Below are 17,305 nucleotides of genomic sequence, written 5' to 3' on the forward strand. Positions count from 1 at the left end.
GGCGTCACTTTCTGTGCTTGGAGCCAGACGCCAATTCCAGCGCCTGGCGCTAATGCCATATGTTTGGCGCTAATTGATTTTCAGCAACGCCGAAGCAGCCAGCCACCTGTTGGGGTTGTGCTAGCCTTCTGCAATATATTTTTGGGTTCCTTGGTACGCCAGTTAGCCCCTATAAGCAATATTGACATGATTGAGTTGTCGATTTGATTACAACAGCAAATAAGTGATCGACCTGATGAAAGATCGTCTCACTTAGCTTAAGGCGCCTAAGAATTGGCTCATTAACAAAAAGTACCGATATACTAGTTCATTTGCAAAAGGACACCGACGTATAGGTTCAAAGCAACGAAAGCGCCGACGTACAGGCATAGCAGAAGCAAAGTTCGAGCGAGCTTTAAAGATCGACAAGTGTTGGTCTTCGGTAATTTTCTTTGGAATATTATCACAACATTGAGGATGACTTCAAGTAAAGTTATTTTCGACGGCATTCGCTAAGATTGTGGAGGTTGTCACCAAAGATTTGAGAAGATAGCACGAGATGGGCGGTCTTCGACGGCATTTGCTAAGATTGTGGAGGTTGTCACCAAAGATTTGAGAAGATAGCACGAGATGGGCGGTTTTCGACGGCATTCGCTAAGATTGTGGAGGTTGTCACCCAAGATTTGAGAAGATAGCACGAGATGGGCGGTCTTCGACGGCATTCGCTAAGATCGTGGAGGTTGTCACCCGAGATTTGAGAAGATAGCACGAGATGGGCAGTCTTCGACGACTTTTGCGGAAGATGTAGCAACATTGATCGACGGCGTTCCCTAGATTGCGGAAGATCGTCAAAACAAACAGCAAGATGGCGTTCCCTAGATTGTGGAGGGTTGTCAAAAAAAAAAAAACTGAGGATTGTTTCAAGAGAAATAGTCTTTGATGGTATTCCCTTGGACGTGGAATATTATCACAGCAGAGAGGATAGTTTCAAGCGAAGCAATCTTCTAATTGGAAGCAGTTACAAGGCGTAGCAGTTTTCAAGCGGGATGACATTTTCTAGCTTACAGGAGGTCATCAAAGTTATCAGTTACTTTCAGAGACGTGTGCTCGACGGTGTAAGATACGCGTTTCTTAACTCTTTTATCTGTTTAACTAACTCTAGTTTTGCAGTTATCGGTGTTACAAGATTGATTTAGGATCGCAGAACATTCTGAATCATTCTCCGTCCCTATCGATACTTTGGCTTTCGTTTTTCGAAACTTGCGTTTCTCCAAACTCAGTCAAAGTGGGGGCTTCTGTAGACACCCATTTGTGTCTCCCCAAAACCAAACCCAGTGATGAGTGCCTTTCACGTCGAATCATAATCGAATGAAACGAAAGTGTGGAAAGGTCTAGTGTTGCGGAAAGTTTTATTTCTTTTCTTTTCTCTTCTCTCTGTTTTTGAAAACTTTATTTTAAGGAAAACAACCAATCCAGTTTGGTTGGTCCATGATATGGGTCCAATAGTGGTGTAGTTGGATGGGGCTTGCAAAGACCTTTCCAACGATATATTATAAGCCCAATTCTGATGAGTATTGAGGAATTTATGGCCAATTTACTAAACTGGGCCCGGTTTGAGTTTTAAGTACGGCCCAATGATCTAGGGGAGGGCCTAATATGATTTATCATTCCTAATGTAATTAGGAATGGTTTTGGTCTTCTAGAACATTCTAGAAGGTTTTTATCATTCTTAATTCAATTAGGATTCTTTAGAGTTTTAATTAGATCAAATAGCATTTTCGACTGAAATTATATTATTTTATCTTCCAGTACGGGAATTTTATCAGATTTTCGAAAACGCGTTGAAATCCAATTTGGCGTCCAACCCCAGGCCTTGGCGCCTGGAATCAGGATTGGCGCCTTGCCCTAGCCACTGGTCCTGGCGCCAATGAGCAGGGCTGGCGCCAAGGTGGTTTTGCGATCTTCAGACTCTGTTTTGATAAATTATCTTTTTTTGGATGTTTTTCTCTATAAATATCGTATCAAAACTCCGTTTTCATTGACGAATTCACCATCTATCTTCACCATCTACAATCATCATTCATCAACAATCTCTTTACAAAATTATTCATCAACTCTCTTCATCTTCATCATTCATTCATCAATTTTCAATAACATTAATCTTTTAGCATTCTTTTCTAAACCTTGCTTTTTCATACAAAATTCCGCATTCACAAGATCTAGATACACCTAGCCATATTCGAAGTTGCCTTTGCCCTAGGCGTGAAAGGTTTTAATTTCTGAGGGTTTGGTCCCAAATCTCTATTATTTAATTTAATTGCTTTGTTTATTATTTTTCTTGAAATTACTAACGTGTGTATTTTGTAATTAGAAAGAGGTACGAGGCATCCAAGTAAGTACTTTATTGATTTATTGATTTTATGATGTAGACATCATGTTTATATTGTTATTATGATATTCCTAGTATCATGTCTAGGGTATCTTTAATATCAAGTATGATTTAAAGTATGATGCTTCCTATGTTCTTTCTAATGTTTATTATTATATATTGTTGTTGCTTGATCACCTTTTATTGCAGGTTAAAGGGAATTGGTTTTTGCAATCACGCTTAATAAGATATTAATAATCTTGTTAGGTTAATTGTGATTATAATTCAAGTGATCACCAATAATAGTTTATTTGTGCATTAAATTCAACCAACATAGATTAAACAGGTTTAGGGTTAATCCTATTGATTGTATGTTAGTTAGAAAGCGCACATGAATACGAGCAGAATAAAGCAGAGGCCTATTATTAGGGCAGGTTCAATCTCTATTAGGTTGGATTTGTACCATCATCCCCGAACCCTATTTTGGTTCATGACCTTATGGAGTTGACGATCTCTTGGATCGTTAAGGGGTGTAACCTTCACCTCGTGAATGGTTTACAAGTTCCTTAAAAACTTGTTGGCGACTCTTTTGCTCTATCTTTTCCCTTTTGGACGCCACTGTACTTTAGTGTATGATCACAGTGGGGTTCGAGCTAGTGGGATTTTTAAGGCTTGAAAATATTCCCTACAGTTTTTGGCGACTCCACTGGGGAGGATTTCTATTTTAATTCCTGAATTTGTTTCGGCAATGATTTAGAATGAGTGGATGAGACTCGAAAGGTTCGAGCTAGTGGGATTTTTAAGGCTTGAAAATATTCCCTACAATACCTTACTCCAACACTTGTATAGAACTAATTCAACTCAGCTCATCATTAGCACAAATAATATTTTCTTGATTAGCATAAATCATATTCCAAAAATTAGTAAAGACTTGATAGTACAAATCCTCCTAATAACTTCTCATTTATCCCATAGTAGTCATCAAATCCTTTAATCTCAAAATAACAACTCAACCATATGGACCACATGTAAAACTTGTATGATTCAAATACTTGCCACATATCACATATCCGGATTACACTTCTCATAAAGGGTTAAGGCCAGGGTGACAATTCCAGTTAAGAACTCACTAACTGTGACTCCATTATCTTTCAAGTAATGCAAGTTAAAGTAATTCCGTCTCATTTCATCAATCCTTTTTATCTGTTTCACATACACATGCAAAACAATTAATTCAATGTCGAATCACACAAACAATTGAATTTAAAATCCATTTGCAATAAGCAATTCATAACTCAATCAACCAAGCATAACTCAAGATCACCCAACCATGGGTAATAACTCAGAAATTTCAAACCCATATACACACTTCAAGGAATTTTAACACCAACTTTAATGCACACATAATTGCATAATCAAATTTCAATTCTTTTTATTTTCGAAAATAATAGTTATGCACTTGAATCATGATTATAGGATGGTCGAGCCCGCGTCTCACAGGAAAGTTACCTACGACGTTGAGGCGAGCCTTAGAGAGTCGTACCCATTATAGACCTCCGTAAAGAACTCGAGCATACTTTTCTCATTCATCTTTCCACAAATAGGAAAATAGTTTTATATAAAAATAAAGCTTTTGACTCTCACACCAATGTGAAACTCTATCTATCCTATATGCCCTTCTTAAGTCTACCCGCCATTTCTTTTTTTTTTAAATTATAATTTTAATCTTTTTAGGACTTTAAAAACTGATACCACTTTGTAACACCCGCAAATCTCCCTCTATAAAAATACCAGTATAATACATATAATTATACCGTAGAGATAGACTTGGACGTATTACCTTCGCGTGATTACACAAGGCTACTCAAATATTACTAAACAAAACCAATACTTTGCAGCAGAAAACTTCAATACTCTTCTTTTATTAATAATAAACAATAAATAATAACTATAGTCATGAGTACTCAAAATAAACATAAAGACCAACATTTCCTAATCTAGGTGAAACCATTCCCGGGACTCCAAATGCTCAATCATTGACTCCACCTGAAATTAGTTAACACTCCTTACCATTACGGTAAATAGGGCAAACCAAAAAATAATAAGAAATACGGGTTAGCAAAATATGCTAAGTACGCTAAGTGCAAGATAATGTAAACTCACTTTATTAGCAAACATGCTTTTGAAATCAATTCCATCCATTCAAATAATTAAACCAATAATTCCAACTCATAATTCCGAAACCAATTTCAATAATAATAATCAATAGTCAAATTCAATAAAACCAATTCCTCATTAAAATCCAATTCATTCCACTAGTGGAAAAAGTTTCATTTGTAACGGGTTGTTTGTAACGGGCAAAGCTATGCCCGTTACATTAAATACATTCGTAACGGGCAAAATATTGTCCGTTACGAATAAATATTTATTCATAACGGACACATGGTGTCCGTTACGAATACTATATTATTTGTAACGGGCAAAATATTGTCCATTACGAATAAATATTTATTCGTAACAGACACCATATGTCCGTTACGAATACTATATTATTTGTAACGGACACATGGTGTCGAATATTTGGCCCAGCTGAAAAGAGGAGCCCATTACTAATTATTAGGGTTTCACACTCCTAGCCGTCAAACACTCAAATCCCCTATTCTTTCCTCTCCTCTCTCATTTTGCTAACTCAATCTCTCTCTTCTCAACTTATTCACCTCACTCAATTCACTCAATCTCCTCCATTTCACCACCCTAATTCCAAAAAGTTCCCCTCTTTCTCTCTCCTCTGAGTCGCATCAATGGTAGAGGACCCAATTTAGGATGTCTTTTGTACGAATCTCGATACTCGGAAGTGGATATGGCGGTGATGTTTCAGGTAAAAAACATCACAGTACATTATGGGTATGGTTATATCTCTTCGATTTTTTTCAAGCCAATTAGACTGGAGAAGATCTAGATTTTGTTGATTTGTTTCATTTTTTTGTTAGATTATTGTTGATTTGATTAATGTGTTAATTTTTGTTTAGTTTTGATTTGATTATTTTGTTTTCTTAAGTTAATTTTTGTAATTAGATTCGTGATTTTGAGGTTTTGTTTTTTATTTTGTGATTTTTATCGGTTAAAATGTTGGTTTATAGCTTACTGTTGAATGTTATGACCTAAAAATGAATTGATAGGAGATCGTAGTGTCAAGATTTGAATTGATTGGATATTATTGCTGAATTAGTCGTTTGAGACTAATTGTGAGTATGCATTCTTGATGACCCCATTTGTGCGTGTCTGAGCCTAAACATTCATATCTTAAACCTTATTCTAATCGTAAGTCGATTTTTGATTTGTTTTATGTCGTTTGTGTTTGTGGTGTTTGGATTTCGATTTTGTATCGTGCCCTTACACTTACACCGGTTGGACTTTGAAGGAGTTCTGTATTTCCGTGTGTATGGCTTGAGTTTCCAAGCGACCAAGTGTTTATGTATTCATATTGCAATTCGTGTTAAATTAGAGTGTTTTATGTCTGCTTTGATCGACTTTGCATTGTAGTATTTGACTGCAGCTATGTTGTTATACACTACTTATACTATGTGTGATTCTAACTGGGTGAATTATTGTTCTTATTCGTATATTGTTGTATCGTTGTGTAAGTTGTGTGACCTGTTTGATGTTTTTGGACATGTAGGGCAAATTGGATATGCTCTTGTTCCCATGATTGCTAGGGGAGTGATGCTAGGTGCCGACCAGCCTGTGATTCTACACATGCTTGATATTCCTCCTGCTGCTGAGGCTTTAAATGGAGTTAAAATGGAGCTGGTGGATGCTGCTTTCCTACTTCTTAAAGGTTGGCGATTATGGATTTTCTTATGCGGAGTTTGAAGTGTAATGTTGAGGTTCTCTGTTTATTTTTTGACTTGTGAACTTATGAATTCCTGTGATCCATTATTTGCAGGTATCGTTGCTTCAACCGATGCTGCTAAAGCCTGCAAAGGTGTAAATGTTGCTGTCATGGTTGGTGGCTTCCCAAGGAAAGAAGGCATGGAGAGGAAGGATGTGATGGCAAAGAATGTGTCAATCTACAAGTCTCAAGCATCTGCTCTTGAGCAACATGCTGCCCCAACTGCAAGGTTTGTTATTTAGCTCAATTTATTTGTAAATTCTGATAAAAGCTGTAATAAGTTGTGTACACTAGCATTTATCAATATCAAATTGGCTATGATAATCATGTACATGATTCACTGCTGGCATATTTTTATACTATTTTTTCTATGTCCTTTAATGATAGTTAGGAGTCAATGATGTGGTGTTTATTTTGTATGCTAGTCTCTAGTGAATACAAATGAAAATACGACCATCAGATCTGCTGGTTAAATTTGTTGCCTTTAGTTTGACTGGTGTTCTGAACTGCTCGTATCATACTGTCCTGTCCTGTTTTATTTGAGCCTGTTGAGCCCTGTTAAATATTAGAATAGCTGAGGAAATAAGTGAAATGGATGTGAAATATGTTTCGTACCACTTATGGACAAGTTTCAAATTGGTTATTTGGTTTCTAATTTTCACGTTTGCTTGATGTCCAGTTCTCATGATTGCTCAGTCTTTGCTTTATTACCTATCTGTTTCTAATTGGTCACTTGGTTTCCAATATCAATATTTATCTGGTGTTTTCCCTGTTTTTATCGTTTGGCTAATTTTGATGAGACCACATGCTTCTTTTCTAAACAGCAGCATTTTGATAATAGTCATTTCTTATAAATTGCCTCTTCTCATGCTTTTTTTCTTTTCCTAATGCTTTAAGTTTTGGTTGTTGCCAACCCTGCCAACACCAATACCTTGATTCTAAAGGAATTTGCTCCATCAATCCTAGAAAAGAACATTTCATGTCTTACAAGGCTAGATCACAACAGGGCCCTTGGCCAGATTTCAGAAAGACTTAGTGTTCAAGTATCTGATGTTAAGAATGTGATCATCTGGGGAAACCACTCATCATCCCAGTACCCTGATGTGAACCATGCATCCGTGGTGCTGCCATCATCAAAGCAAGAAAGCTCTCCAGTGCCTTGTCAGCTGCTAGTTCAGCTTGTTATCACATCCGTGACTGGGTCCTTGGAACTCCAGAGGTTAGTTTTCATTTGTGCTCATTTTGATAACAAATCTACGCTACTAATATTTCTACTATCGTACGGTGGACCAATCTACAGTGAAGATATTTATGTTTTCTTCTCAACTTTAAGTGTTGTAGCTGTGTGTAATGCTTGCTTGATTACTCTTTACAAGGTACTTGGGTTTCTATGGGTGTGTACTCTGATGGCTCATACAATGTACCAGCTGGAATCATTTACTCTTTCCCAGTGACATGTAAAGATGGAGAGTGGAAAATCGTAAGGTTGTGTTGGCCACAAATATTGCAGACTCTTCTCTGATAATTGATATGATGGGATTAAATATGTTATAGATCCAGGATTCAACCATGCATGTATATGAGACCGAGTTCAGAACAGAGTGGTGCCGAACTAATTCTACAGTTGCTCCTTTGTTTTTGCGGGAAAATGTATATGAGAAAGACAAGGGTTTCAATTTTTGTGAGAATTTTTAGGGCTTTATTATAAGACTTTGGGCGGTTGGTTTGTGTAAATGTTGTTTTTGCGGGAAAATGTAACTGGCGGGAATTCTTTTTTTTTTTTGAAAGGATCTTTGTTTTAGTTTTAGTTTTAGTTATTTGGAAATAATTAAAGCAGCTTTTGCTGATTGTATATTACTCGTTAATTATTAAGTGTATACTATATATATATATATTAATTGATAAAATAATTAAGCAAGCTGCTGTCCAGCATGTGCGGGATTTTTTTAATATTGGATCTCACAGTATTCGTAACGGGGACCTGAAAAGCCCGTTACAAATAATGGGGTTATTTGTAACGGGCACCTGAAAAACCCGTTACAAATAACGGGGTTATTCATAACGGGCACGTTATTCGTAACGGACGGTGCCCGTTACGAATAAGAAAGGCTATCTGTAGCGGCTGCATACGTAACGGCCGCTGCCCGTTACGGATGTGCCGTTTTTGCCCGTTACAGATGGCCTTTTTTCCACTAGTGTTCCTTGAAAACCAATTCCTCACCCAAGTGTGCACACCCCTCAATCTAGTCTCATACAAAGTCCAAAGCCTTATCAAATAAACAAAATCCGCATAGTGGGATTACTAACATGCTTATAAAACTTTAATAATAATAATTCAATAAACCCTCTTTTAATCCAATACTTCCAACTTTTAATAATAATAATTCAAACTCCTTTTGATTTAATTCCACATGCTTTCAAAATCAAACCTTTTAAACAAGAATAACAATTTTAATTATCCAAAACATGATATAAAATCAATACTCAAATTTAGTTATTAAAACCAATTATTTAAACATGATTTTATTTCATAAATCATAATTCAATTCAATTATCATAAAATTATCCAAACATGCTTATTCAAACCAATCACTTTCAAGGTATCTAACCACCTAATGTACCTTGATCCTTGCTTAGAAAAACACACCAAAAGAACTACAAGAATCTTGATCGAACACACTCTACAAATAAATATAACCTTAACCAATATAAGGTTAACAAATAATTAAAAACCCCCAGCTATGTGTACATGAACCTTTTAAATTATTTTCTCATAAACATCATTAAAAATATGATTTTATATAATTAAACTACTCATAATAATTATTTATAAATCCCTCATAATAATATTTGAATAAGAGAAGATCACCAAGGAAAAAAGAAGAATTGGATTTGCATTGGAAAGAATAAGCAGAACTTGCAGAGGCTGTAACTCCTTTGATATAACTTCGAATCGGGTGATTCTTGAGCCTCAAATCAAGGATTTTTTGAGAGGAACACTTTTTTGTGAAATAGAAAAACCCAAAAACTGAACAGAAGTGCCTAAAAATTGGCTCCAAAGATGTACGAGCTGATTTTCTTTAGAAAAGAGGAGAAGAAGATCAAGAGTAAGAGAAGAAGAGAATTAGTGTGAAGAATTTGTGAGGTATGTGAAGGAGTTGTGTCTTGGATAAGTGCAATTACTTAATATATCAAGGAACACTATTATGGAGATAATAAGTTCGTTCTCTTGGGGCGTCATCATCTATTGCTAGACTATGAGAGATGATCTTTGGACTAGTCAAATAGTCCAAAGCCCGTTAGAATGGATCCTATGAGGTCACACACAAGGGTATTGGGTTAAGCAAGTTAGAGGCCCATTAATGGGCCTCATGAATAATTAACTAATCATGAAATGGATTGGGCTAGCATAGTTAGATTAGAATTAGGTTTTGGGCTTTTGACATGGGCTCTTATTTAGAGATGAGATCTATAAATAAGATCCATGCCTAGGGTTGCATGCAAGCAGTCATAATTCACACATAGTGTACTTTGACATCAAGGCAACCAATCCCAAAACCCTAATTCCTCTCTCTAACTCACGACTTTCTCTCTCCTCCCCTCGTCCGTACGGCCGGCCACCTTGGTGGCGCGTATGGTGGTCCGTGGTGGTTCATGGTTGGTTCGTTGCTCTCTCTTCTCCGTAGAAGGTCAATTGAAGGGTTCAATTGCAACTAACTAGCATTAGTGGAGGTCTTAATCTGTGCCCGTGGACCAAGTAGAGGAATCACGCTTAGGGTTCCTTATCTCCCATTGTTCTTTCTCGATCGCACGTGGAATCACGCTTCAAAGGTACAATTATATGTTCTTTATTTGTTATGCATTAGATCTTGGGTTTAGGTACTGTATGAATATGATTCATGTTTTTCCGCAATTAGTACCTATAAACTCCTACAGTGGCATTAGTGAGCCTATTGCATTTACTCATATTAACAATAATTCTTTGATAATCCACAATTTTAATTCAATTAGGAGGGAGAATAATTTAATTATGGGGTAATTATTATATTAAATGTGATTTAACTCTTGGAATTGATTAAATGAGATTTAATAATGCTCAAAATAGCCATGAAGAGGACCGAATTAAGCCCTAGACCATTCAAAAATTTCGAACTCTTTCGGATTTTCGAAAACCCTAACCCTAATTTCGAATTACTTCGAAAATTCCTAGCCCTAAAATGTTATTTTGTGCTTGATTTTGATTTAATTCGATTTGTCTTATGTTTCATAATTTTAATCGGATTTATTTATGCGTAAAAATGTTTTGTGTATGATCATCGATTTAATTTTAAAAGTTAAAATTAAATTGGGATTAATTTTATGATGAACCCTAATTTTAAGATTGAATGTTGATTTTAATTTTAATTTTTAGACTAATTTGATTTAATTTTAATAAATGTTATTTTAATTAAATTGAAAACAAAAAAAATAATTTTGAGGCCGGCAGCCGCGACTGGGTGGCGCAGCCACGGTGGCTGTCGAGCTGGTGGCAGTCCAAGAGGGAGGGAGGGGAGGGCGGCGGTCCAAGGTGGCGGTGGGCAGCAGCGTGCAAGCGTTGAACGGCTGCTGCCACGCTGCTGCCCTTGCGGCAGTGGCTGCTATTGGCAGCCAGCCACCGTGGCTAGCTTCGGTTGGCCAACCACGGTGGCCGGTGTGGTGGTGCACGTTTTTCAAAAAAAAATTATTATTATTTTATTTTAAATATTTCAAGATAAATATGATTTATTTTGGAAGAGATAAAATATTTTGAAAATATGATCTTTTATTTTGAAAGATAAAATTGGTTTTATTTGGATAAAATCTTTTATTTTAAGATAAAATCAAATATTTCAAAAGTTGTTAAGTTTGATACTCCCTCCTTTTCATAATGTTAGTCCCAAATGGAATCAATCACATAAAATAAGAAACAAATATATTTGGAATCTAACATTAAATTTAAACATAATTCATAATTAGTTTACCTTATTTAACTTTTTTTTTTATTTTTTATTAGAAAATCACAATTCATAATTACATAATTTAAGATAAAAATTTCCTTACTTAGAGTGATGTCATCAATCCACAATCAATTAATTCCAAAAAAATCAAGTGATACATGAAATATATTCAATGTGGGTAGATCGTTTTGAAACGCCCAAAATAGTATATGGGACTAACATTATGAAACAGAGAAAGTATTATCCATATTTAAAGTGTTAATTTTGATAATTATCCATAATTAAAGTGGTTACTTTTTGATAAGATTTGTTAGAATATTCTTAGCATATTCCAAAAGGATAATAATTGATTTAAATAATGTGATTATCCCATAATTATTTTTGGATATAATTGATTTAAAATTATGTGATTGGCTAGTAATTAGGATAGAATTTCCTAACTTTGTTAGGATAGTCTTTGAGGATTAATATGATTTATCTTTTAAGATTAAAATAAGATTTAATTCTATTTCATGACTAATTTAAAATATACGATATTTTATTGATGGTCATGAATAATATATGATATTATGTAATTGCATTAATTAAAATATGAGATATTTAGATGACATGTTTCCTTAATTGTGAACATTCGATGTTGTAGTTTAGGAAAACCTGATGAGTGATTTATTATGTGGCAATTTTATAATATATGATGTTGTTTATTGCTATATAATGACTAGTATGGCCCAGTAGATTGCTAAATATGATCTGCGCATCGTGATGTATTTTTGTAATCTAAGTACGGTCTACGTACCAATAAAGTATTTTTGTAATTTTATTTCATTTTATTTAAGTAGTAGATATAATAGAGTAAAATTACAGGTTGTAGTTAATCCAAGAAGCCCATGAAGTGAAGGCCTAAAGGAGCAAGGTGGATGAGATCCATGATGATTCAAGTGGGAGCATTTACTTTATTAGTTTTCTTAGGACTAGGGGTCATGCTATGTCTTGTTTATGCATTCAGTTTATTATGCATGTTAGATTTTATTGATCTTTTGTGATGATGCGCTAGAGTTCACTAAATAATCACTACATAATAAATCTAGGCCCCGGTAATATTGAGGTCGCTTTTCCCATTAAAAACCCGATGAAACCTTTGATATTTATGATGGATCATGCCTCAGCTGGGTGTCATATTATATCTTTGGGGAGTGGGGGTAGATCACGTTCTACGCTTTTGATTGGTTATACTCAACAAGGTTACCTAAAGGGTTTAGAACCTTGAAGCTAAGGGTAATAATTAAACATGTGATGATTAATTATTCAACCAAGAGTTACAAAGAGTTGTAATCAGTAAAGAGTTTACTCACCTTGAAAATGTAATAGGGCCTCATTCCAGCCAATTATTGCACAAATAAAGGATCTTGGAATCATTTTATTCAATAGGGATCAAATTAATATTGAATAAATGACGAGGGGAAAACTAGGTCGTTATCTAATCTTCCCTCAGTCAAACTAAATTTATAAACACTTAACAAACCTAAATACGAGTATAAAGGCAAGTCAAGGGTCGAACCCAAAGGAACGGTAATGTTCAAGCACTTTCAATTATGCAACTAAGCTAGGTCTAAATCAAAGGGTAAAGGGAGAAGACTAACAACTAACAAAACAAGTAACCAAAGAAAAATAAAACACTAGGAACGGGGATCAACAAGTAATCATGTCAATTGCAACAACTTGGAAAGATCAAGTCAATCAAAGGTTGTGAAGACTAATGATAAGAGCAATCAATTGGAATCAAAGAGCTATCTCCTAATTGTTAAGCTAGGGTTCACTATGAATAACAAACTAAGAGAATCACAATCAAAACCAATCGATAATTGCAATTACTAAATCAATTGTTCGTGTCATTAGCAATTACAATGCAATCTAGCATAATTATCGAGGCCTAATCGAATTACACACATGCAACCTTCATTAATCACTTTAATCTCAACAATCAATCAACACAATTCCCAAATTAATCACAATTAATCAATCATACAAGTTTCACCCAATTCCTAGCCAAACAACTATTCAAGAATCATCATCTATCAACTAACAACTATGGAAATCAAGAATCAACAATATATCAAGAATAACTACACTAATTAACATCAAACATCAAAATCAATCCAAACAAACATGAAATTAAACAAAGCATTACGGTGAGATAGAGTTAAGAGTGCTCATTGATAATAGAGAAGATCTTGAACACAATTGTCACCCTTGTATCTTCAATCTCTCAATCACCATTGAAATCCTTCACTTTCTCTCTCTAAACTACTCCTAATCTAGCCTAATATATAGAGAGAAGCTCTCAACCTAAGAGAGAAACTACTCTAAGACTAAGAATTACATGAATGAATGATAATGAAAACCCCCAAAAACTATCTATAAACAAAAGGACAAAAGAAGCTTAAAATCGTAAAAGACCCGGAAGCCCGCGCCCTCAGAGAAATCGTCCGCATCCGCGCCCGCGAAGAGGAGCGGACACCCTGGAAGCCGCGCCCGCGGGGAGCCCGCGGCCAGCCCTCGGGGACTTACTGCCCAAAATCGGCAGAAATAGGTTGTGGCAGATTTGCAGGGCCAACTTTGGAAGGATGTAACTCCCAATCTTGGAATTATATGAAGGCGTGCAACCTATCATTGGAAATCTCTTCAAGTCTAGTTTCCAACCCAACTTGAATCACCTCAATATGATCTGTAGAACTCGAGATATGGCTGAAACAATGCACAAAGGTCCTTTTTGATACTTTGCAAGCCTTCATTTTGACTTGCGTGCTTGGCTTCCCTAACTTGGCTCCGTTAAATTCCTTGAATGCACTTGAGCTCCCTCCTTGATGATTAAATCCCGGGAAGCTCGACACACTTACAAAACAAGTCAAACAAACGGAGAAGCGAGGGAAATAGCCGAGAAATGAATAAAATAATAAGAAAACCATTAAAAGCACGCATTTCTCTAAACTAACACACAAACACGCAAATCAAGCATTATTCCCTAAAAACACGACATAAAAGACTAAAAACGAGCATAGAAATATAAAGAAAACATAGCCTAAAGGTGCCATAAATTGCACGGATCAATAAATGCTTTAAAGTTACCAATATTTAATTCGCTTATGGTACTTTAAATTTTATTAAATATAATTGAATTTTGAGTTTACTTATAAGTAACATGTCGCTCTAATTTTATTTTATATATAATCTCCTCGATTGAAAATAAAGTTGAGAAACGTTCTCAAAAGGTTAAAAGATAATCCATAAACCTATATTCCAATTTTACTAAGATAATTCTAAAAGGCAAGTTTTAGAAACCCATGTCACATTTCTAAGGTTGGTTCTATTCAAAATGTTTGAGTAAATTGCCAACACATCTTCATTTTTGAAAAGTGTTTCAAGGGATATAATGAGATGGGAGGTAAAAACCCTCTAAAACACAAATATAGAAGTCCAATAAAATCTCTTATCTTCAATATGATTGAATATAAGAAAGTGATTGGAAATCTCTATGATCAAAAGTTGATCAAATGACGCTATTCTTCATCCACTTTATATAAGAGTTAAATAGTTGATTAAACTCTATTATAAATAATGATTGAATAGACTTAGCAAAATCATGAAAAGTGCTTAAAGTAGTTAAGCAATGCATCATTTTGAACCTAAGAGAAATGTTCTAAATGGCTCAAATGGAAAAAGGTTTAGGAACATATGAGGATTACATTAAGAAGTTAGAGGCTAAGAAATTCAAACATATTGCTACTTCTCAAACCTAGACTACTTACATGCTAAGAGTTGTTATGAACAACAAATGTTTCAAATTAAATGGACCAATTCCAATTGATTAGAAACTACCTCATATAGTTGGAAGGTAAAAGAATGGAAATGTTCCAATTTAAGAAGTATATTATAGAAAATGATTTAGCTAAAGGAGGAATTAATCTACAAGTTTAGAACGAAGACAAGTAGAATCTACAAGTCTTGAAGCAAAGTTGCAACTTTACAAGTAGAACCTATATTTCACCTTACCTTATTATTGGCTAGAATTAAGTAAATGGTATTCATTCTTGTCATTATCAAAACACCATTCAATGTTAGTAGTGACTGAGCATCGAAGATTCAAAGACGTGGAATAAATGTTAATCTATGCTTCATTGAATCATAATGTGTTTTGAATTGCTAAATAAGTTTAAAGCTCTATATGATATAAATAATTGAACCATTTATATATATATAAATTGTCTCTAAAATGTCAATTAATTCGAATAAAAATGAACATTGCATGCGGAAGATCCAAAGGGATAGACTTTCAATATCATTGGATTATGAATCCATTGATATATGTAAATATCATTCTAATTTGAATGTATTGACAAAGTCACCATTTAGATAAATGATGATGCGAACTCGAGGTCGAATACATATCGATGTAAGAAAACCAAAGGTTCAAAGGCTAGAGATGGACAATGAAACTTCATTTGTGATATGATCACTATTTATTCTTAGTTGAATCATGGAAGTGAAAATTTTGAAAAGTTCAAAATGTTCAGTATGGAGTTCAGTATCAACTTGACAAGATAATGTTTACATTACTATATGATTGTAATTGTGAAAGTTTAAGTTAGGACATGTACTTGGCAACACATTCAAAGTATTGCGATATGATCGTGATAATGAGAATTTAACCAAGACTTTGATAAACATCCAATAGTTGTGAAATTGTTTTACAACAAATTCCATTACAAAACCTTATGAAATGTTCATAAAAAGGAGCTATCAATCTATATGAGATATATTTTGATAATGGATGTAAATTACCTATCTTTTAAAAATTGTTCAAGGGATATACTTTTAAGATAAGCTATAAAACTAAACAAACTACATAGGTCAAATCAAAATGTAGAAAAGGTTTCATATGTGATATGGATAAGAAAAGTTCTTATTAAATCTTTCTACAAAATAAGGAATAAAATTTGTATTAAAACTTTCAATGCACGTTTGATTCCTATATAGAGTAAGGGGTACTACTACACAAACCATACTTAGCACAAAATGTTTGTTCCTCAAGTAGGTGCCCTTATGGAAATTGTTCCAAAAGGTCAAGTGGGAGTAGTGTAAATCTTAAAAGAGTTGGAGAAAAGCAACAAACAAACATGGTTCAAAGTTTGGTTGGTTCACCCACCACTGAATATGCCTCCTCAAAAGGCAAGTGGGAGTATAAGAATCTTGAAAGGTTTGAGAGCATTGAAAGAGTTCAAGAAAAGTTAATTCAAAAATCTTGAAGAAATTCGAGAAGTATTTGAATAAAAGAAACAATATGAGCATGATTCACCTCATGTTACAAATGACAACGCGTGGTCCTATTAAGTGTAATGGGAATAATAACCATGTGTCGAAGGTAGTACATTCCAAGTGCACATCCTCAAATTGTCGTTTCTCATTGAAAACAAAACAAAGATGTTGTATGAGTTTCAATTGTTGCATAAAAACCCACAATGATGATTAGCATATGTAAAACTTAGCAAAAAAAATATGATTTCATATTGACTAAGAGTTCTAAAATATTCATTTTGGAACATGATGATTATGCAAGTAATAAAGATGATTTGACAAGTTATGACTCCAAGTGGTTTAAAACCCAGGAAATCTGAAATAGATTCTGTCTGTAAGTAAGTGTATGACACTTGAATAATTTGCCTAATTGGGTAAGACCCATTATAAGCAAAACAGACAAGAAAGAAAAATGTTTTCTAACTAAGCAAATACTTGTTAATGGATTCAACAAATTCATAGTATGACTATGATTACGATGAAACCTTTACATTAGTCACGTTGCAAAGATCTATTAAAGATATTTTAGTGATTACTACCTTATGAGATTTGGTAGATGGATTTCAAAACACTTTCTTGAAATTGTTCATGAAAGAAGATTTGTGTACGATACAATCAGAATGGTTTTGAAAAACAATAATCCTATGGATGCATAAAAGATCCTTAATGGATTGAAGTTAGCATCATGGAGTTAATGTTCTTAATTTTGTGAGTTAATCAAATAGTTTGATGTTCTCG

The 17,305-nt window shown here is 34.5% G+C and overlaps 1 protein-coding gene across 3 annotated transcripts; it reads left to right on the top strand.

Annotated features, from left to right (window-relative positions):
• The first annotated feature begins 4,986 nt into the window (after window positions 1-4,986).
• LOC110703738 (malate dehydrogenase, cytoplasmic-like) lies at window positions 4,987-8,104 on the top strand. 3 transcript variants are annotated; one of them, XM_021881519.1, is made up of 5 exons: window positions 4,987-5,225; window positions 6,027-6,185; window positions 6,294-6,468; window positions 7,137-7,458; window positions 7,616-8,104. In XM_021881519.1, the coding sequence occupies exons 1-4, from the start codon at window positions 5,171-5,173 to the stop codon at window positions 7,273-7,275; spliced, it is 528 nt and encodes a 175-aa protein (XP_021737211.1). In that variant the 5' UTR covers window positions 4,987-5,170; the 3' UTR covers window positions 7,276-7,458; window positions 7,616-8,104. The 3 variants fall into 3 exon arrangements, with proteins under 3 accessions (XP_021737211.1, XP_021737212.1, XP_021737213.1); XM_021881520.1 differs by having other exon boundaries at window positions 4,989-5,251; XM_021881521.1 differs by having other exon boundaries at window positions 4,989-5,225; window positions 7,184-7,458.
• Window positions 8,105-17,305: the final 9,201 nt, after the last annotated feature.

The sequence above is a fragment of the Chenopodium quinoa genome, unplaced genomic scaffold, assembly GCF_001683475.1.
Source record: "Chenopodium quinoa cultivar QQ74 unplaced genomic scaffold, ASM168347v1, whole genome shotgun sequence".
In the NCBI taxonomy this organism is placed as follows: domain Eukaryota; kingdom Viridiplantae; phylum Streptophyta; class Magnoliopsida; order Caryophyllales; family Amaranthaceae; genus Chenopodium; species Chenopodium quinoa.